Genomic DNA, 21,999 nt, shown 5'->3' on the forward strand with positions numbered 1-21,999 from the left:
CGTTGCGCTGCTGAGCACGAGGTCGCGGGTTCTATTCCCGGCCGCGGCGGCCGCTTTTCTGATGGAGGCGAAAAGCAAAAACGCCCGTGTGTGCGAGATTTCGGCGCACGTTAAATATCCCCAGGTGGTCAAAATTAATCCGGAGCCCTCCACTACGGCGCGCCTCATCGTCTGCGTTGCGTCGGCGCGTTAAACCCTACAATCAATCAATCAATCGAAGATGCTGCTGGTAAAGGCTACTGGCCTAAGGGGTTTTATCAGCTTTCAAAATTAAGCTCGAACCATAAAACATGGACAAAAAAGAAGGACACTGGTATATATTTAAACAACGTAGCACCAACTAGCTCGACTCTCAATTTTACTTGATTTTTGTCAGTAGAAACTCTATTGAGTTTCAATTAAACGAAGTCATTTGATATTCTGTTGAGTTTTGTCCATTGAAACCTTGTTGACTTTTTATTGACTGCACTCAATAGAGATGTCAATGTATAATAAAAAAACATAAAAGTAACCTAGTAGTCTTAATTCAGCAGACACAGTGGGCAGCGCTGAAAAAAATAGCCCTTCAAAGTGTATGTTTCAGCCTGATGAGTTTTGTCAATTGGTTCTCCAAAGAGTTTCAATAGACTGGTGTCAATTGCTTTTGTATTGCGTTTTCTCAATACAAATCCTTTTGAGTTTCTACTGACACATCTCAATAGCCAATTGAGTTTGAATTAAGTTTCTGTTGATTCAATTAAAACTCAACAGGAAAAGAATTGAAACTCAAAATCCATTTTTGTAAGGGAAGAGTCAATTGCGGGCCCTCTTTTGTTTCTGTTATTACAGAACGTCTACAGAACGTAAAGAAGCATTTTTGTAAGGGCGGCATCGCTCTCGTCGCGCGAAAAGAGCGATTGCTCTCGAGAAATATCGTAACTTTCATTTAGATACCAATGTAACAAAAAAACTTTTCACAGATGCTGAATGCGTGGGCTTCGAAATGTCATGCAAGTATGCTTAATATACGACATGCGATGCGAAATGAAGCCACAGGATAATTGATGTTTAGTTATTTATAAAGAAAGGGCAATATAACCGAAAAGTAAGCGGCAAGTCAAGAAGCCGTGTGTTATTTAGGCTAACTAAACCATAATAGCTACACGAGCTTGGTTTAGAGAACCCCAGACGCCGACTCGGGTGCAGATCTCGAATATACAACACCGACCTTTTCAGTGAATTAGGCATCGATAAAAATCCTAACAGTAAGGAGCATCGTGGTGTGTCGCTCGTGAGAACGAAAACACCGTAAGCAGCCGAGAAAGAAGTGACCAAGAGCTACTTGCGGCAGCATAGGGTGTAACACGCCTAACCAATGTGGTGTATGGGAAATGTGAAGGCTTCTACGCGGCAGCGTGAGAGTACCACATCTTACAGTCGATAACAAGCGAATGGATGCTTGCAAGAACAATGGAGGTGTGAGAGAGTCTTAGGCCTCGTCATAAAGCGCCACTAAGGTGGTCGGCAGATGCGTTCGGAAAGCTTTGCAGCCCGCTGTGCCGACTAAATCGTGCAGACGTCACGCGGATGAGGGTGGCCAGCAATGATAGGGCTGTTTAAAGGCAACACATTCGATACGAATAGTCCCTTCATTCAGGTCAATTTTCGTGTGTCTAGGAACACACCTTAAGCAAATGAAGCTTGAAGGACCACAGGCGGAGCCTGGTGAAAGAAGGCTGGGGGAGAAATAGAAGTCCCAGCAAATAAACAAAAGTTGTACTGGCTTAAAAAAAGCTATTTCCAAATATAGTGCGGGAAAAGTGGTATAAAATGTGCAAGAAAACGACCGCCCCAGAAATTCGGAAAACCGCCTGCGCCTACTGCTTTTTCACGTCACGAAAGGCAGCCTCTACGGCAGCAACTACATGCTGGAAATTTGTCTACATGAGCTTGACAGTAGGTTTGAAATAGATACATTGTCGGGTCTCTATTTCAATGCTTATCTGGTTACTGAGAATGGAAGCAGATAGAAAGGGGAGATTTAGCGGGGAAAGAGACGACTGGCCGTACACGAATCGTCTACGCGACGACCGCACGCCTTGTCGTGTGGATGTTTGACGGTGACGATGTCGTCGTTTCCTTTAGTACGTCGTAAAAATATTCCATCACACATTTGCAAATAAGTTAAGTGACTAAGTTAAGTGACATTGGCGTCTTGGGAAAATGAACACAGTATAAAATGTGCTGTTCGGGCTTACCAGTGAAGCAGCCACCAGCGAATGGAGAAAATCCCAATCGAAAGAGGTTACGAAGCGATAAAGAAGGAACTCTTGAGTAACATATCAGACTCGTACAGGCCTGAGTGTATCGGCGCCGTACACACGCTGGCTCACAACCGTTCGGTCGCGCCCATCCCGGTATGTTGGTGACAACGATTTCATTCACGTCTTTGTGCAGTCGACTAGCTCAAGACGACCCCTAGATGAATGAACATTTTCCTAGTAGCTGAGGAAATAATATCGCCCTCTCCAACCAAAAGTAATAACCAAGAACAAGACGTTTGGGAACCAGCTCTATTTCCTCTTCAGGGGTGGCTGGGGTCACGTTGTAGCGCCAGTCACTCATAAAGCGCCTCGCTGTGGAGTGCTGTGGATTAGTTCCGCCGGCCTGCCTTCGCCATGTCCGCGCATCCTCGCCCTTCCTCCTCTCCTTTACGTGCGCGCAGGCGCAGACCGGTCCCGGTGAACCCGGTAACAACGTAACGAACGGAACGGACGGACTCCTTCCAATCCGGCGGCGCAGTTCAGCGGTGCGCGACCGGTTCCGAGCTCGCGTATCATTCCGGGCGTCGGTGGCAGGACCGACTAAGTAAAGCCGGTCGTGGTAGGGGTTCGATTCCTGCTGGTGCAAACGTTTTTTTTTTATTTTTTTATTTTTTTCTGCGACTCAGCAGTTCGTCCTCGAGGAGTATCGGAATGGACCATCCGGGTGGGTGACTAACCGTTCGTCCCCTCACATTTAGTTCCCAAAGGGAGTAATGATTGTGGCAGAAGCCGTTAGTACCCCGAAGGACGAACTGTTAGTCCGTTTTGCCTAAGAGTGAAGCGGCTCGAACCGGCCCATACCACGGAAGCAACCGCTTATCGCCGCTCTTCGAAATCAATCTGATCGCGGAAAAGAACTTCTACATGCGGGAAAGTGCATGTTAATGTCGTGAAAAACTGCTATGGAATGCAATTCGCCGTGCTAAGCCTAATGCTCCCCTAATGCTAAGCCTAAGCCGATGCTAAGCCTAATGCTCCCAATACCGAGCAGACCTGGGCAAACCAAGCCGGTTGCGAGCTGTTGGGGAAGCCCCTCTCTTCGCCGCACGCGAGTGCGTTGTGATTGGTTCTGAAGCGGCTGCTTTAACGATATTTCCTTTTGTCTACGCCGCTTCTGTTTTGTTTTTTATCGTGAAGTTAAAAGTGCGATAATTTATTTTTATTACGCTCACAACGAAGTGACCGCGGTCACCACACTTCGAATTTCGCGTGTAACAGCCAAAACCGCAGTTTGTGATAACCGCCGTTAAAGTGTAGTAACCACGGTTAAACTTCCCTACGGTTACTTGAGGTTCGGGAGCTCATTCAGCAGACAAATGAGTAGCCTCGACAGCTGTGGCACGTCACTAGAGAAGAAAGTTTAGTAATAATCCAAACAACACTGTTTCTAAAAACTGTTAGTAAGCTTATATTTTACCCTTCATGTTTTTTTTTCTAATAAAGACAAAGAAGTACTAACAAAAGAGAAAATCTCGTCCGCAATGCACTCGCTACCCTAATACGAATTTTTTGCGGACTTGTGTCGGCTTGTGATGTCTACTCATGTTAACTAAACCGGTTGTCTTATTTTCATTAAAAAATAATCCTTTGTGGTGTTTTAGAAAGGTATTATCTATAAAAACATTTAGATACACAATTCTACGGATTTGCAAGCTCGCTAATCGTCACTGCTTCCACTCTCAAATGACATTTGTTTCGCCAGTTTTGCCGTGTAGACCCGCCCGGCCAAACCGAATGTCATTAACAGCTAATGTCATTCACTTTGAATTACATTAGATTTTGCCGTGTGAAGGGTTATATACTCGCCTTCTTCAATTGTGCCCGGAAACGAATTTGAATAGACTGGTGGGGAAGTAAATTGAACAGGCCAAAGCTGTGGTCTCGTATACAGTCGTCGTCCAGTTTTCGACGTCCGCATTACACATTGTAGGGGCACAAGTGGCACCCCCCTCCCTTTACTGAGAGGTTGGTACCCCAGGGCCGTAGCGACGCCACTGAATCGTGGAGAACCGCGGCCCATGATGCCGAGCCGGCGCGCGCTTCGGGAGAGACGCTTTGCGCCGAAACCGGTCCGGCGTTTCACTGGTTCGTCGGCGGCCCCCGAGAGATGGCACCACCGGTCCGTGCGGGGCATAGGCGCGCGGGCGGCGCGATCGTGTGCACGCGGAGGACGAAGAGTCTCGCCGGAGGCCCGGTCGGGGAAAGATCGGCTGAAGATCGCGGCGGTGACATACACGTATCTAAGCTGGGAACTGTTGCTTGTCGCGCGCCGTGAGCGCCTGCCTCCTGTTCGCGGTCACGACCCGGACGGCGTGATTCGTGAACGCCCTCGAGCCTTGTGCTCACATGCTTTGGGCTGTGCTTCGGCACTACTGTCTACTGTGTTCTCGTATCGGCGAACCTCGCGCTGCCGTACGCTCGGGAGCCCGCGTGGTTTATTGGCGGTGAGCGCGAACACAGGCGGCGCTGCGAAGCGCGCCTCCGTGACGTCAGCTTAGGGATTCTCGCATTTGTCGTCTGCTTCACTCAGGATCGCTCTCCCTGCTATTTCTTTGCGCTCGGTCAACGTTTGATGCTTGTCCGCACCAGAATTGGCGTGTGGGTAACTTTTTATCATAATAATAGGCTTAAAATCGCATACACTAGCTCATGGTGTCAATTAAAGTATAGTTTTGGATACTGCTACGGGAGAAACATTGCCGGCGCCACCCCATTCCTTGAGAAGCCGGTGTGCGGAGCGCGAAGAGTCGGAGCTAGGCGTCAGCTTCTCATGTAAGCATTCGAACAAAAGGAACAGTCAGCTGCTAATAACCGACAACAGCGAAAATGGAAGACCAAAACAAATTCTAGGCCTTCAGGGCTGTCGGCTTTGGCAGAAGGCATCACGATTCCCGGTAATCATATGTAAAATAAAACAGTTTTTGCAACCTTGCCGAACGATCGAACGCGTTTTGTCACATCACTTTACGTTGTCAAGGCATGAAAGTTTGCCGACATGCACTATAGACTGCAAAAACTGTAGGTTGAGTTCCAAATAACCCAGTGTGTATATACGCGCGTGCTGATTCTATACCAGGCATCTAACCAGTATGGAGGTTTATTGAGCAAAACGAGTCTCGTCTTCGTTAAATATATAGTAACACATATATGTTTGTTAAGACCTGGAGGGATATTTCGGAACATTTCGCACAGCCATATCTTCCCGATATTCGTATATGCGTTAATAGGAAAACTGCACTCAAGAGGAGGAGGAGGAGTAAAGAGAGGAGGGGAAAACTTTGTTTAACAATTAAATCGATCTGGTTAGTGGGCCGGGTCGTCAGTCCAGGACAAGAGAGTAAAAGTAATTTTCTTCAAATCATAGAACGCCTTCCGAGTAGAATAGGATTTGTTCTTCGCGCCTGGAAGGGTTGAAGAGCAATAAAGAGCTACTTGGAATTCTTCGGTTTCGAGTCTTGTAATATATGCAGGCATACTATTTATTACGTTAGTTAGCGAGTATAGCATGCCTTCAACACCGTAATCATGTCATCATTGTTCGAGTTGAGAGTGAGTTCGTTATGATAACGATATAATTACGATAGAAATTCGGAGCACAAAAGCCGCCTTCGAGTACTGTGGACCACGATGTTTAGGGCGCGATCGCGGTGGCGTAGCACAAACCTTCTCATTGTATTTGCATGTGAATAAACAAAGCACGCTGCGGGTATGCACCTTCTTGCACGCAACCGTAATGAAAGCCAGTTTGTGAAGAAGGCAATGTATGCCATACAAAATGAAGGAAATATCCACACGACCTTTGTGAGGCTCCCAAACATCCCGAAACCTCCTAATAAGAAGTTGGCGACGGCGCAGAAAAAATAATGCGTTGGGCAGAAAAAAAAGCAAGAAACATTAATCCTATACGAGACAATAACGAAAGAAACATAAGAAAGCCGCTTTATTTCCTGCTGTGCGATGAGCGTGTATAGAGGCCGCTGCTTGGTACGTAGTATTAGTCTGTTGAGTCTTCATAGGAGCATCTCAAAATACTGCAAGGAAGCCTACGCATTTTGAATACTTATCGAGAAGCTCTGATCGCTGATCCTCGCGAATAAGCAAGAAAGGACGAGTTACACACGATCTTCTGACCGATACTCTGAAGAAAGTTCTCTATCTCTTCGTGTGTTGCACACTTGTGGGGGATACAGCTTCAAATTATTCAGATGCGTCAGAAGCTGGCAAAATAACTGAGTCCCTAGAAATACGTTTGTTAACGCACTGCAGCAACGAAGCGGGTGATTTCTAGCCCAGGCACTGTTGCCCCTCACAAGCGGAGTGTAGCAGACGACAGCGGCGCGAATCCCTAAGCCGACGTCAGAGCCAGGGGGCGCCACTCAAAGATCTCACCGCCAATACTGCCGGGAGCTAGCGTGGTGGCGCCTACGCCGGAGTACTGGCCAGGTCGCCTCGAAGAACCCCCATATATCCCACAAACTTATGCGTCGATGTAGCCCCAGAAAGAGTGCTGTTTTTAGAGAGAACGCGGATGACTTTCCTTATTCCAGAAAGCCATGAGCTACAGGTGCTTGCACGGGACCTTAAGCTAGGTTTTTCTTGATCCCCACTGATAGGCAAAGAAGGGACGTTGGTTGGATCGCAGGTGCAATCGAAGAGCTCCAGGGCTGGGTATCGTCCGTAGTAAGTATTTTAATCGTACACTCTATTAACGTTAAGTAACAAATGGGCGTGAAGAGGATAACGAATAGGATAATAAGCGTATAATACGACCCGTAAGGTGAGGCGACTGATGATAAAAAACTTGTTCTTTTCCAAAATATACTGAGACAGCGTCGAAGCAGGACATATATTCTTGTTCGCGGCGGTAGATCCCACCTTGCAAAACGCCCCGTGTCCCCTGTTCGCTTTTGTGGCGGTACATGATAAAACCTACAATGAATTGTGGACACAGGTACCGGTCAAAAGAAGCTATACACTGAATGCATTCGCGCAGAAGGCTATAGTGTTTACTTATCACGCATGCACAGGCATGGTGTTGGCGCCACTTCGCGGTTAGCGCATTGCTCTCGGCGCTCCTGCCTGAGGTGCTCCACGTTCAAGGGATTTTTTTGACCGAGCCGAGAAGCAGTACTACATCGGGCCTGCGCTTGAGCAGGCACAGCATGAAGGGTCGGTCGACGAAGAAGCGCGTGGGGCGATGTCGGCTAGGCGTCGCGTCTGCGACGCTCTCGTGTTCAGGCGACAACAGCGGTGGTGTATCGGAGCTCGGTGGTGCCGGTGTCAGTTGGGACTTGTCTATGGATGCGTCGCTTTCCTGCGGAGGATCGGCACCCTTGTGGTTCACGTGAAACACAGCCACGTGTCGAACGGATGACAAGTGGGCCCCTTGCACCTTGGTCAGGTACCTGCATTGGGCATCACAGAAGGGCTGGTCAACAACAGCTATCGCCCAAGGCGTAAATAAAATGCACATGCCCTAATATCCGAGCCGAACACCAGAAGCGAAAATAGCGATTGCTAATTAAGACGATGTAAGTACAATTGCGAAGAAGTAATAGGACGGATGCTGCCGGTTTCTTTGTCGCGAAACGTGTATATACACAGTCAAGGACACACACGGACTCATTCTTGCCAGCGAAGAAGATTTACCAAAGCGCGTTAATAGACAACAGTGCGATATCGACAAAGCGTAAACACTTCTCGCAGAAATATGGAGCAGCTGTTTTACTGACGGGCATGCAGCCCAACACCAACGTCTGGTATTTTGAAAAGCCCACCCGAGGACCAAGCAGGGTGCACCCTCGACGCTTCCTATCACCTCGGGATAACTAGATTCACCATGTATGTGTGACAGGTGGCCCAAGCGGCAGGAAACGCTATGCCTAACCAGTGCTCTATCCACACAGGCTACAAATCCGGCCAGCGCCGAGTATAATAAATATTTGACTGGCTTGTGTTCATCCGCCAAAGCAAACCTCCAAGCGGTTGTCATTCCTTCTTAAACACAGCTTTCAATTCGCGAATGCCTGGGGGTATGCAACGCTGTCACTAGGGCGCAGACCCTTAGCGAACCATCCAATTTCCTGGTTCGGCCACACTGCTTCGGTAACTTGCCTAGCGAAGCTCATAATATAACTAATTTCAAGCTCACAGTTTTCCAAACCGTTAACCCCGTTTTAAAGACGTCTCATTCACATCTAGATTCTAACGCGCACCTTTTTTCGGGAAAAATAGGTCGAAAAATCGCATGCGCGTTAGAATCGGATATGAAACCGAAACTGCCGAAACAACGGGAATTTCGTCCTGCCCATCGCCATCGCCATCTCAAGATGGCGCCAAAGGTTTCAGCAACGATTTTTCGGACGCAGAAAGCATAGGCGCCCAGGCTTTTCAATCGGCGTACACAGAAATCGTCAAATCGTTCCACTTGCGCACTTGATAACAGCAATGGCAGCAGCGGCTCTCACGCATTCAAAACGAGTGGTCGGCTGAAGCGTGCGCCTCTGGAGAAGTTCGCAGGATGGGCGTGCGAGGCGTGGGCCACGATCCCGTCGATGATAGTTGAACGTTCGTTATGAAGTGTGGCATCGCAAACGTGCTTGACGGCACCAAGGACGAGATGTTGTGGTCAGCGAAGAGCGACGAGGAGTGAGATGATTACTTCGAAAAATAAATCGCCCGTTTCTCTCGCATTCGTTTTTTTTGCTCACAAGGTTCCGTGCATGTTACAGTCGGAAGTGCAAGTTTTTTCGTTTTTTTTGCCAGGAAAATCGAGTGCGCGTTAGAATCGGGGGCGCGTTAGAATCGGGTAATTACGGTATGCACGGAATTGAAGCGAACCCCTTTTTTAGATAGTGGTTGCCAATTTACCCGTGCTACTATCGGTATACAAACATAATCTCCAACTGCGATTGGCCAAGCCTACCCATAACATTCAGTGCTTCAACACCGCCCTTCCCCCGCCTCTCAATCGCCCCCTCAATGACGTAACAATCCCTTCGAAATTCTGGAAGTATGCATAAGCTGGCCGTTCACCCATCAGTGGACATTCCTTGGCCTGTGTTGCAAACGCACCCCTGTTATATTGTTGATCGCAACACACTCATCTCTGCCTGAAATAATTATTTGAATGACCAATTTCACACAAGACAAAATTGTGGTATATCTGACGCACCCAACAAACCCTGCTTTGTCCCGCCAGTAGCATGAATTTAAACAACGGACCTCTGCACCTCCATTCTCACGCGACTATTCCCTTCGGCCCATAGCACTCTCATTCGGCCTGATTTAAACAATCCCCTCACCGTCACAGTTGTATACATCTACAACCGCGCTAGGAACAAGCTCCTCCTTTAGAAAGGACAATGCCAGTGAAAACACCCTCTTGGTGCAGGGCTGGTTGGCTCTTCTTGTGTGGTCGGACTTTGACGATGTTTTGAAAATGTTCTCTCCAGGCTCCAATCTTTTCGAAGGCACGGGTGCTGCTTGTTTTGTGACTAGAAGAGCCTTGCCACTCACGGCATCTGTCTTGCGGTGACCTTGTGTCGAACAGTGCTTTAGTACTTCGACAGAAGTGGCAAGGCATAGTGTGTACGTGCTGATGAATTATTTCTGTTTGGCCAAACTTTTTGCACATTGGGCTCCTTCGATTGAGGATGCTCCTCGTGTTCATTGTAATCCGCTTTAAGAATAGATGCTCCGAAGTGTTATTTTCTGGTTGTCGTCGGGTACCGATTATTGTGGTGCGCAGTTTGTAGAACAAACGCATGTGTAAGTAAGTCGGGATCTTTTTGTCATTTTGTGAGCTGTCAGTACATATAAGGACAGTCTTCTGCTTCTGCTTGCGCATAACCGTGCGAGATCAAGCTCTCTTCGGATTGTAGAAACTATCGATGCTATTACGCAGATAGTGCAAGCTTCGTCACTTTCACGGGTGTCTGCTCACCTGAAGTTGGCCCCTTCCGTGAAGAGCGATCCGAGGCCCATCGCTATGAGGACCGGTGAAAGATCGGTGACCTGACGCAGCCTGAGCAGCGGGAGGCACACCGTCACCTTAGGCCGCTCCTCCAGCCGGGAGACGCAGTGCAGCAGCTTCGACGCAGTGACGCGCTTCTCCAGCGAGGTGAGCCCATCAACGCGCGCCGGCAGAAGAATCACCAGGGACACGTCACGGTTCTTGTACGGCACCTCCAGGACTGTCACCTGTTCGGAGCAGGAGCCAGGCGGCGGAAATGCAAATTGCACTGTGCGCAATGATAGTTCATAATGGTCAGCGCAGACGAAAACCGGACAAGCAGAGTAGGGACGACACAAGCGCTGTAGAAAAAAACACGTGTTATATAGGCCAAAAAAGTGAGATAAAAACCACAAATGGCTCAAAAGTCTGAAGTCTCGCAACCACTTAAACACACGACTTGTCTAGGAAGACAACCTCATCATCTGTAAGGGAAATTGACGGATGGTCACGCACGTGCCTCCGCTCTTCATAATCTTATAAGCTTCGGCTATTTCCCGCGTTCGCTGGCTTTTGCTTCTCATCATCACGGTTGTCTGATTAAACTGCGGAGCGCTTGTGTCGTCCCTACTCTTCTTGTCCGGTTTTCGTCTGCGGTAAACATTATGAACGCACTCCAACTCGCCCAATTCTCTACCTTATTGCACAATGATGGTTGTAAGCCTGGAATATTTTCAGTTTGCATGGTACCTTAAAGAAACTCTGCAAGCATAGTACTTTCTTCGGCCTGACAAACTACAATTGTGCTAGCTTTTTCGTGTTGACCAAGACAAATGATGTTTGTTTGTTTGTGAATACGTGATTTAAATCTGAATTTTATCTGCATCGCAGTCATTTCCTTGGGATATAAAATAGCATGCCAAAAGATGTTACCTGTTTTGAACCTTTATCCTTACATTGGCTAGCATGGCGACAGCGTTTTCGGCGCATTGAATGGTTTTATGTATTTATTGCCGTGGGTATGTAGAAGGAAGACCCTTTCACGGAAAGGTGAAGCAACATCTCAATTTTTTTTTTCAATAGCTTTCACCAGCGCACATTCTTCTGGCAGATAGTAGCCGGTTCCGATGTTCGGCTACAGAACACGGAAGTAAGTGAAAGCACAAAAAGGGGTTTTAATTTTATGACAGATGTTATCTTCTCGTGGTAGATATCGATTATTGATACGGCTAAAATTACCGATTATCGACTTTCACCAATTTCAAGCAACACCTTCCATGGTTTCAAATCAGTAGTGATCTGCGGGTTCCGAAAGCCTAATACGACTTCAATAAAAAAGGAGGCACCACATTGTTAAACAGCTAGGTATTGGCAATCTATGCACTATTTCCGCATTGTATCGAGGTAAACTGCCCACTACAACTCACTATAACTGTAACTATAACACTATAACACAGTATACCGTATTTTCTCACATATAACCCACCCTCGCATATAACCCGCACCCCTAACTTTGAACTCCCCGAAAAAATAAAAACATCCTCGCGTATAACCCGCATGCTTACCTGAAAAAAACTGGTTTCAGAAGTCACAATTGCACGGTCACAACCTCGTTTACAGGAGAACTTTATTTCGAAACGATCGCCGCAACGTTGTCAGCGCCGATTCGGGTTCAGTCAATCATCGCCAAACTCGCCACTGTCACTGCTGCCATCCGAGGCTTCGTCGCCGCTCTCAAAGACGCAATCGTCTTCGGTGCCATCTAAGCAATTTCTGATGGCGCACTTCTTGGAACTTTTGCGCACCATGTCGGCCGTGGATGCCCACGTGGATGCCCAGTGGATCGTGGATGCCCACGCATCCACGATCCACTGGCACAGCAGTGCAATGTCTGTCCTCCGCACGCGTCCCGTCGGTGTGAGGGCGTAAAGGCCGTCGGTCATCCACTCGACATACAGCCGCTTCACGTGGGCCTTGAACGGCTTATTTAGGCACACGTCCAGTGGCTGGAGCATGGAAGTCATGCCACCGGGTATGATCACAAGGTGCGTGCGGTTGTCAGCGAGGCGCGATTTCACTGCGTCAGTGCAGTGGCCTCGGAACGAGTCCAGCACCAGCATTGACCGCCGTGCCAACATGGGGCCTGGCCTTTTCTCTTGAAGATGACATACGGGCGCAGTTTGATGCCATCCGCCAAAGCGCACAACATTACTGTGCAGCGTAGCTTGGTGTTTCCCCTCGTCACCACGCTTACAGATTTCGAGCCCTTTTTTTTGCAGAGTGGTGTCCATAGGCATCTCGAAGAACACGGGCGTTTGATCGGCGTTTCCCACCTGGGAGAGCAAGTAGTTGTGCTCCTGAGACCGATGACGTAACTTTGATAGTTCAACAGCTTCTCCTCGTAGGCGTTGGGATGCCGCTGGCACGTGGTCGCTCGCCGCCGAATCAAAAATCCCTGCCTGGCCATGAATAGCTGGAGCCATCCACGGCTCGCACGAAACTCGCGTGGGATGTTCATCTCCCGGGCCAACCTCAGAGCTTCAATCCGCGCCAACCCCGTCGACACAGGCTCGCCACGACTCCTCCGCTCCTCAATGAATTTGACAAGCTGAGTCTCAAGAAGGGGGTACCCGCCAGTCTTCGGGCCGCGAAATTCTCGCGTCTCCGTGTATGCACTTTCGAGGGAGGCCTTTTTCTTCCGCCAGTCGCAAATGCAGGACTCGTCGACGTCATGCTTTCTCGCAGCAGCTGTGTTGCCGATTTCCTCCGCAGCAGCTATGATTTTCAGTTTCTCTTTCGTGGTGAAAGATTGCCGCCGAGACCCACTCATGGTACCTCACCAGACAAGGCTGACCAACGGTGCAAACTGGCCACACCTGACTTGGGGGCCCAACAAATTCGCAATAAAGCACATGCAAATCACAGCAACAGACGCTGTTGACCAAACCAAACAAAGCATGCGTAAAGTCTGAATAAACACGCTATGGATGGAATATGTCTATGGCCTGTGTTGGCTTCTTATTGGCTTTGTACCAGACGATGACGATGGGGATGCGGACTGCATGGCAGGCCGTGCATTGCCGTGAAGCCGACCTCTGCTTCCAGAATATTCGCAGATAACCCGCACCCCACTTTTCGAACGAATTTTTTTCAATTTTTGGTGTGGGTTATATGCGACAAAATACGGTAACTATGCTCACTACAACTTGGTTTCACCAAAAAACGAAGTTGTAGTAGTGAGATGCATCTGCGTTTGAAGGCGTTAGTGCCATGGTGACAACATTCTTAAATGCAAAAGTTTAGGCTCTGACCTCGAGCTCGGTGCTCTCGTACATGCGAAAAGTCCCACGCTGACGCATCATGCCCACCGAGACGGTGGCCTCGGACGTCTCGTGGAAGTCGCCGTTGACCAGGCGGAAGGAGTAGCGCCACGTACCCTCGAGGCGGATCGACGAGAGGAAGACGAGCAGGCTGTTCTCGTCCACCGAGCCCCGTGGGAACACCTCCTGGCCGGGCTTGAACAAGAACGATGTCAGGGAGCGCACTAGGGCGTCCATCGTCAGGCGGCACTGCTCGGCGCTCTGGGAGAAGTCGCGGCGGTCCAGCATGTACGAAAGTCGTTCCTGTAAGATAGAAATGGCCTAGTTCGAGGACACGGATGAAGTCAACGGTGCTCGAAGCATCGTTGGGTGTCATCCGTCCCGTTGTTCCGAAGCTTTCGCTTACGAGATACTGACGAAAACAGCTGTCCCTGTGTGGTCATTTGCATTATTGAGGCGAAGACTTGTAATGATGTATGTCAGTTAATGTATTATGCGTATGTTGGAGTAAAAACGGAGACACCGACCAAAAGAAACTTAAAAACTTTAAAACAACAACAAGCCGTTTCGGCTTCGTTACTGAAGCCTTGTTGACAGAGCTTCACAGATTGTGAACAAGGCTTCAGTAACGAAGCCGAAACGTCTTGTTGTTGTTTTAAAGTTTTTAAGTTTCTTTTGGTCGGTGTCTCCGTTTTTACTCCAACATGTTTCCCGACCAGACGGGTTTCCGTCAAACCCTCGGCTTCATTATGCGTATGTGTTCCGTTCCCGGCTGCGCTCCAGAACCACCATGTTCTGTTAAGAATTACTAGTAAGCTTTCGCAATGGTGGTCCTTCATTGACAAACAAGTTTCACTTGTCGTAGGTTCATTTCTCGATAATTATATTTGAGTGCGATATCCCCATTCGCCTACACAGCCGATGTCTTAAAAATTTGTAGAGCCTCTCGCATTTCCCATGCTAACTAGCTTAGGCAAACGCCCATTAAATGGGAAAGGCCCGTACACTAGGCGGCCCGACATTGCAGCTAACGTGGAGCTCTGATATATGACATCGTAAGCCAGTGCCCGCAGCTAATCGCTTATTTGGACCTTGTAAGACTCAACGTGCAGGTTTACTAAGGTTATTCCTAAACACAAAACAGCAGGCGAAGCGCCATGGTTTCGGACTTAACGTCACCAACCGGTACGCACTGAAAAATGCACTCAGTGTACTTCGAGTGGCAATTCCAGATGTCATTGTAAGACCTCGAATCGAAACGTTAAGCCTTGACCGGCGCATTCCGCACGCTGTTAGCCTGGTGAAGCCATACAAACCCATAGACTAACCCTTGCTCGCAGAAGTGTATTTGACAGTTCATAAGCGTAGTGTAGTCAGGAGCCTGCACAAGGCAATCAATGAATAAATCAATTTTCTTGACGGCAAATACGTGAATAGTCGATCAGAAGACTTCCCAGCGCATTCTTTGAATCTCGTGTGCGCACTCTGAATCCTACCGAAGTGCCACTAATCCACAAAATAGTAAATGCCCGCTGTGAGGTATTGGGAAATGCTTTAGAACTGGAATGGATGCTCTCTGAGCCCGGTATTCCCTGTTTGGGGCACTCAAACCGTCGGCTATTTTTTTTTTTTTTTTTTTGCAGATATGGTATTAACAATTGAAGCGAAACAGGCGAAAAGTGGAAAGAAGCTGGGTGATAAGTGCTTGCAAACTAGAGGAACATGGATTAGTTAACTAACGAAATATCACTCAAGCACGTAAACGGTAATGCAGGTGCACTAAAAAATAAGCCATAGCCACGTGCTTGCCAAAATAAACAAATTTCGCATTGCGAAAGAGCTCTGTTCTTTCTGTGCACTTCGGCTACTCTCACGACTTACAAACGCCGGGAGGAGCTCTGTCTGCAAAAAAAAAAAAAAAACACGATGGGTGGTCCTAGTCCACGACTGCTGCCATGTACCTCGGGTCTACGGTCATTATTATGAATCACATGGCCAGGGCGTTTGCTTAAGGCACGGGGCACGCGGTGACCGGTTATTCTTAGTGCGAAAGGTCCACAAGCCTACCCAAATTTAATTTAATTTTGTATGAAGGATCTCCCTAGCTTGATCACGGCATGAAATTGCTAGGGTGACGTCGAACCTGTGCCCCATTCAACGAAAGCGCTGGATGTCATATATGCGCAGCACGGGCTGCTACGCGCACTGCCGCCTCGCCTTGTGCGCAGTGACGCCCGCGTGAACACGTACGTAAACCACAAAAATAGAAAGTGAATCACGATCGCTGTTGGAAGGGCATTAAGAAGGCGTCCGTCGCGCAAGCACTCAACGCATATGAGACTTGTGCCCGTGTATGCACAAAAGGGGATTGCTTACGCTCCAACGACATCACGACTGCAAAGCATTTGGGGCGTTTTTTTTTCGGAATGAGCCAGATTCGCCTAACGCGAATTGGAGAAACAGGCGGAAGTTTGTTACCGGACCTAAATGCAACACCGTCAAAGCTATTATATGATACATTTTAAATGCCAGCTAGGAAAAGTTTATGGTCACAAGTAATTAACAATTATGCCGTGAATATGAGCAATATCGGGTGATAAGTTATAATTTGGCTCATATTGAATTGAAACACTCAAGTTGATGCGCCATTCTCATGAAAACTTTATCCAAATTGACTATCAAGCACGGTGCGCTTCAGTATTGGTGGAAAAGGTACTCAAAATATGCCGCAGGGCTTCAAGATGCCTAGAACTATACCAGGAGAGAAGGTGAGCCCTCTTGGCACCATGAGCAGCTCTTTTAGAATTTTTCCCTAGAATGATTTTCTTGGGCACCCCTGACGGTACTCATGAAGTAAGCAAAATCTTCATTGCTTTGCCGTGAATTTCAAAAACGCTTCACAAGAAGGCTACTCATGTCTTCTACACTTTAATGATGCGGTTCGTACTGTCAGAGGGAGGGGGGAAGATTTGTTGCCAGTGATTGTAAGCTGCGGCTATTTTGTTCAGTGCCAAATTGTACATATGGAGCGAAAAAATAAAATATAACGAGAGTTATTTCGTAGGGAGGGGTGAGACGAAATGAAATCATTGTTGGACGTCTCTCAGTTTCATTTCATTCACTTTTTCTGACGTTCAATTCGCCATTGACATCAGGGGTCAGATATGTCGCCATCTCCTAATGGCCGTCTCAATTTATAATAAGCTATCTACGAGAAGCAAACAAAGAAAAATTCCGCGAACACCCACGAAACTGACTAAACAGTCAAGGCAAAACCAAACTCACATTGGGAAAATAGATTTGGCTCATTTTGATGTGTGAAATCGTGAGATCTGGATTATTTTCGATACGAACTGTGATCTCCGTACATGTTTTTAGGGCGTTATCTCAACTACTTTCTTGCCACCCCCCCCCTCCCCTTTTATATGGGAAAGTCACCGAGTTTTTCTGGCCAGTGCAGTTTTATCCGACTCAGTTTCAGTTTGTGCATCTGGCTCATTTTGTATAAAAACGCCTCATTTGTTTGGCAAACTCCCAGAAACAGGCCCAGCCGGGCCTGATCTGGCGCGAGAAAATGGCTTATTTCGTCCATAAAACGAACATGTATCATGATGTTCCAATTTAGGGCAATGAAACGATGTCTCAATTTTTCTGCGATCACGACATCCCTGTGATGATGACACCGGCAACGAACAGGTCCAACTTATGATGAGTAATACCAACGGTTGATATTTCGCTTCCGCGTGTACGAAAAAAGTGAGAGCGATCGGTCTGGCTTTATTTTTCGCTCTAAAAAGACCATTGTATCGCTGAGAACCGAACACACGCACAGCTTTGCTGCAAATATTGTTTCACGCTGCAGATAGCCTAAGCTTGATAGATGTAAGTATCTTCCTCTTTTCTAAAACATCCCTTTTAGGAAACAACATTTGCAAATCGTAATGGCTATTCTCCAAGTAGGGTTGCCACCAGCCAGGTTTTTGACAGGCCTGGCCGGTTTTTTACACACCGGGTCGGTTGCCCGTCCGTACCTAAAACCGGCCGTCATTGACCGGTTTTTTGGCCATCGTGGCACGATTATTATTTTTTGCCGATAAATACACCGCTACACCGATAAATATGTGTCAACATGCTGCGCAAATGCATGCGAGAAGAGAAAATACGGTAGCGAGCGCGCCCCCGAGATGGAGGGGGGCCAAGGGGGGAACAACACAAACACTGCCGAGATGGCGAGACAAAATGAGCAACTCAACCGATGAGAAGCTCTCGAACTCTAAGTATAAATTCAAGTTCTGCAAAAGAAGGCGAGCGCGTAGAATTTTTGCCTTTTGTGGTTTTGCGTTGTTGGCGCAGAGTACTGCGCGTGTACGCACACATGAATATCAAATACGTTTTGTCATATACATTGCATACTTTTTAACGTTCGTTTAGTGGATTCGGCTGCAAAGAAGAGCTTATAATGGATGAAATATGTGCGATTACTTTTCAGCGCAGCACATTGAGCAATAACCAAAATGTCTGCCACTTTCAGTACAAACGTTGTCTTCATTTCTCTCTAGGAAAGCGCTATACTGTAAATGGCATTGCATGTAAAAAAAAAACGTTGCTTCTTTTTTTCAACCTACATTCAAGCTTCGATGGACCACGCCCCCCTATCCCCCGAAGGGCCGTTTTTTTTTGGGGGGGGGGGGGGGGAAACGTGGCAACCCTAACTCCAAGCTATGTTCTTGAAAGCGACAAGACGTATTGTGACACTGAAAGCATTGAAGCCTACAAAACGAGACATCTGTCCAAAGGTGAGGTAAGCACGAGGTGAGTAGTGATCCCCGAGCACGAGGTCGCGGGTTCGATTCCCGGCCGCGGCGACCGCTTTTCTGATGGAGACGAAAAGCAAAAACGCCCGTGTGTACAAGATTTCGGCGCACGTTAAAGATCCCCAGGTGGTCAAAATTAATCCGGAGCCCTCCACTATGGCGCGCCTCATCGCCTGCGTTGCGTCGGCGCGTTAAACCCCACAATCAATCAAATCAAGTAGTGATCCCCCTCTCGTTACCAAGGCATGCGGTGACTACCTGTAGCTGGTAGTATGATCCCGTGAGTGGCACGCTGAGGTCGTGGAAGAGCGCCATGAAGCACGTGTAGTTGAATTGGTGCGCGCGCAGCTTCGGCCGGTGGAAAGGTGCGAACAGAGACTGAGCCTCCTGCTCGAAGGCGCGAGCCATGCGGAACGGCGACCAGTGAATGTGCAGCGCCCGCCCGATGGCCTCGGCCTCGGGACTGCGGCACGCGCAGCCGTGGAGCAGCATGACCAGCGAGCTGGCAACCATGTACGGCGAGATGAGGATGTTGCGCGTGTAGCCGCCCTCGCGAAGCTTCTGGCACACGTCCACGCCGAACTGCAGCAGGCATCCGCTCAGGGAGGGAGCCATGAAGAACGACGGCTCACGAATCCTGCACGTGTCCTGCTGGTTGTCAGCTCAGAACAGTGGGCGTTTGGGGATAACTTTTTAAACTCGGAGCGTTTCTTAGTCGCACGATGTCCCTCGACCATCGGCGGCGGCGTCCACACGCTCACTGCGCATGCGCGTCGCGGCGAGGCACAGGTGCGCGTTTCTCCCCCGTACCCTCCTCGCTCTCAACAACAGGTGCAGCGTTGTTGTCCGTCCGCACCCCTCCCCCTACACTATAAAAAAATAATAGTTATCGGCGCCTGTTTTCGATCCCACGACCCTGTGGGCGGAACGCGAGGTACAAGGTGCTCTTCCCACTGCGCCACAAAACCGACAGAGAATCAAACGCTACGAACGCGCCTTATATCCTTGACTCATTCAAACTACGTCAAGAAGCTGCTGATACAACGCATTCACTACCACCAACTCCCCAAACACTAAACGTTAACGCAATACTAAAAACGCAATAATAATTAATGGTAATAAGCAATAATAGTTAACACATTCACTACCACCCCACCACCACCCCCCAAACACTAACGTTAACGCAATACACCCACCCCCTACGCGACGCATTTACTCGAGTCCCCCCTCGTGGGGAGATTGGCCCAATTTTTCGCTGCAGTGTTTAGTACATGATAGAGGGAAGACCGCTCAGGAACAGTGGGAACCGAGAAACCCGGTGATGACGTATTTAGAAGGGCCATGGAGGCAAATTTCAAGCTCGTTTTCTTCGAAAGATTTGGTAATTAATAGTGTCCCCAGCAGCAAACGATGCTTTATTGAGAAAATAAACATTTTGAGGTAAAATTTCAATTCTTCCGCTAAATTTTGTGTCCTGGACGTCAGCTAGGACGTATTCAGGGAAGGAACCTGAAAAGAAAGTGGGTATGGTGATTTAGGCTGTTGTGAATGGCGAAACGTGTTTTTTGTTGCCATGTTACCGTCAGCTTTCCTAGACGGCGCTACGATACCGCTCCAGGACTCCTTTCCGCACTCCCTTTGTTTTTCACCGGCTTGTACTTGGCTTACTAGTGTTACGGTTGTTAGCAATCATTCTTGAAATATTGGGTATGCTCGACAAACCGGAGGACGTAAGTGGCGATGTCGCTTATGGCATTCGACAGGTGTGGTGTCAGACAGCCGAATACGTCAACGGCTCTGCAGCTTCGGCCGGCATACAGAGTGCCATACGAAGTGGTGCTTGTATGTTTGTGCTCGATTGTAACTACCATTGGTTACCCCACAATTCGTTCTGCTATAAAACTAATCTGCTAAAAAAATTAAGCAAACATAGGTTGTTCGGTGAGCTTAAAATCCCTGGTGTGTATAATTTACGTTGGATTTTGAGACCACACCTAATCGCAACGAGCTGCCCTTAATACGTCAAAATTCAGTGCGGGGAAATTAGCGAGCATCTCGCATGTCTTTTCTTTATTTTCATCGTTACATAGCTTATTTAGTGAAACGTTAAAAGTGGTGTGACTTACATTCTACCGAGGCGATCTTTCGAATGAACCAAACTTGCATTTTTCCTTCATGGCCTCGTAAGAAGAATAAACAGCAGAAACTGTGATTACTGGCAGTGTAACGCATCGTTGGATATCCAAGAGGGGGCTAGTCCGGATTACAGGGAAAAGATACAAAGGTAAATTCGAGAAATTCCAAATTTATTTATGTTCCATCCTCTCTGCTGATTTGCGGTTCTTGTGATTCCTCTTATTCTCGATCCTGCCGATTGCTTTACGGAGTGTGTTGAAGTTATTTTGCGTCACAAGAGCTTCTCCATTCGTTCTTGATAAACCGCTGGCGGCGGATTATGAGACATCGGTTCTTCGAGACTGGAATTGTTCACCGTCCTACTGAACCCTTCGTTCCCTGTAACTGTCGTTGCTAGGCAATTCAACGACTCATGTTTGGCCTCATCCAAGTGAGCTCTCTGGTCCAGAAAATGTTTTGGATCACGCGCTGGTATATGTCATGCTCCTTCTCCAATGCTGCTTTTCCTATTACGTCATTCTGTGGATGCAATATAACGCCACCGCTTCATTTGTTTGTTTTCTTAATGTTGGTAGAAGTCGCGACAATTTGTGTCTCCTGCAGATATTTTCAAAAAAATTCAATCCGAATACGCGTGTATGTAGGTATGTATTTACCGCATTTACTCGCGTAATGATCGCACTTTTTTCTAGTTTATCAAAATTTTGGGGTGCGTTCATTAGGGGGGGGGGTAAATTTCTCGCAAAAGATTTCTGAGCATAGTTCTCATGGACATAATAAAATAACAAATTAAAGCATGATAAAACTCCACACACTGCTGCCAGCTGCTTTGCAAAGTGACGCAAAATGCCGTGTTTTTTTTTAATTACCCAACGCACCGGTGCGAGTGCTGCGAGGTGACAAAAGTTCGACGTGTGGGACATCAACACACACATGGCGGCCGACTCAGCAACCTGAGCGTGTTTTTTTCTTTGCCTCGTGAGTATATTATCTGCATTTAGTGAGAGCTCCTTCCTCATCAATATTGAACGCATGCGTCCCGATATCGCTAGTATGGGCGAGTGTGCCGCAATCCACGCCCTCTTCGAAAGGTAGGAAACTCACGACCACCATCAGCTAGATTTGGCACACACACAACATATTGCTGCGACTAGTTCAGGGTGCGGTAACTGTGACGACATACTTCAGGAGTGCGATCATTACGAGATAAATACGGTATGTACATATCTATCTATGTCTGCCTGTCTGCCTATCTGTACCTCGACCGAGCCATTCGGGTAAACTGTAAAACAATTGAGTTTATATTCGCCAATGCGTTCCGAACCACTAAATCTGGAAAAATAGTGCATCGCATTCAGTATTGTTGAGCAAAAGTAATACAGACATATTTGAGGCAAGGCATGAATGCAGAACTGGTACCTGCCGTCTTCTATTAAATAAAAAATACATGCGCGCTCGGAATTCGCGATAGC

At 47.8% G+C, this 21,999-nt stretch overlaps 1 protein-coding gene across 1 annotated transcript; it reads right to left on the minus strand.

Annotated features, from left to right (window-relative positions):
* Window positions 1–7,327: 7,327 nt before the first annotated feature.
* LOC144148342 (iris-like) lies at window positions 7,328–19,006 on the minus strand. Its single transcript, XM_077679892.1, has 4 exons — window positions 18,650–19,006; window positions 13,569–13,880; window positions 10,249–10,505; window positions 7,328–7,708 (listed from the first exon to the last, which is right to left on the minus strand). Exons 1-4 carry the CDS (start codon window positions 19,004–19,006, stop codon window positions 7,399–7,401), a joined length of 1,236 nt encoding a protein of 411 aa, XP_077536018.1. The 3' UTR covers window positions 7,328–7,398.
* Window positions 19,007–21,999: the final 2,993 nt, after the last annotated feature.

This window comes from Haemaphysalis longicornis, unplaced genomic scaffold, assembly GCF_048455015.1.
Source record: "Haemaphysalis longicornis isolate Haplotype H1 unplaced genomic scaffold, Haemaphysalis longicornis Haplotype H1 scaffold_8, whole genome shotgun sequence".
NCBI lineage: Eukaryota > Metazoa > Arthropoda > Arachnida > Ixodida > Ixodidae > Haemaphysalis > Haemaphysalis longicornis.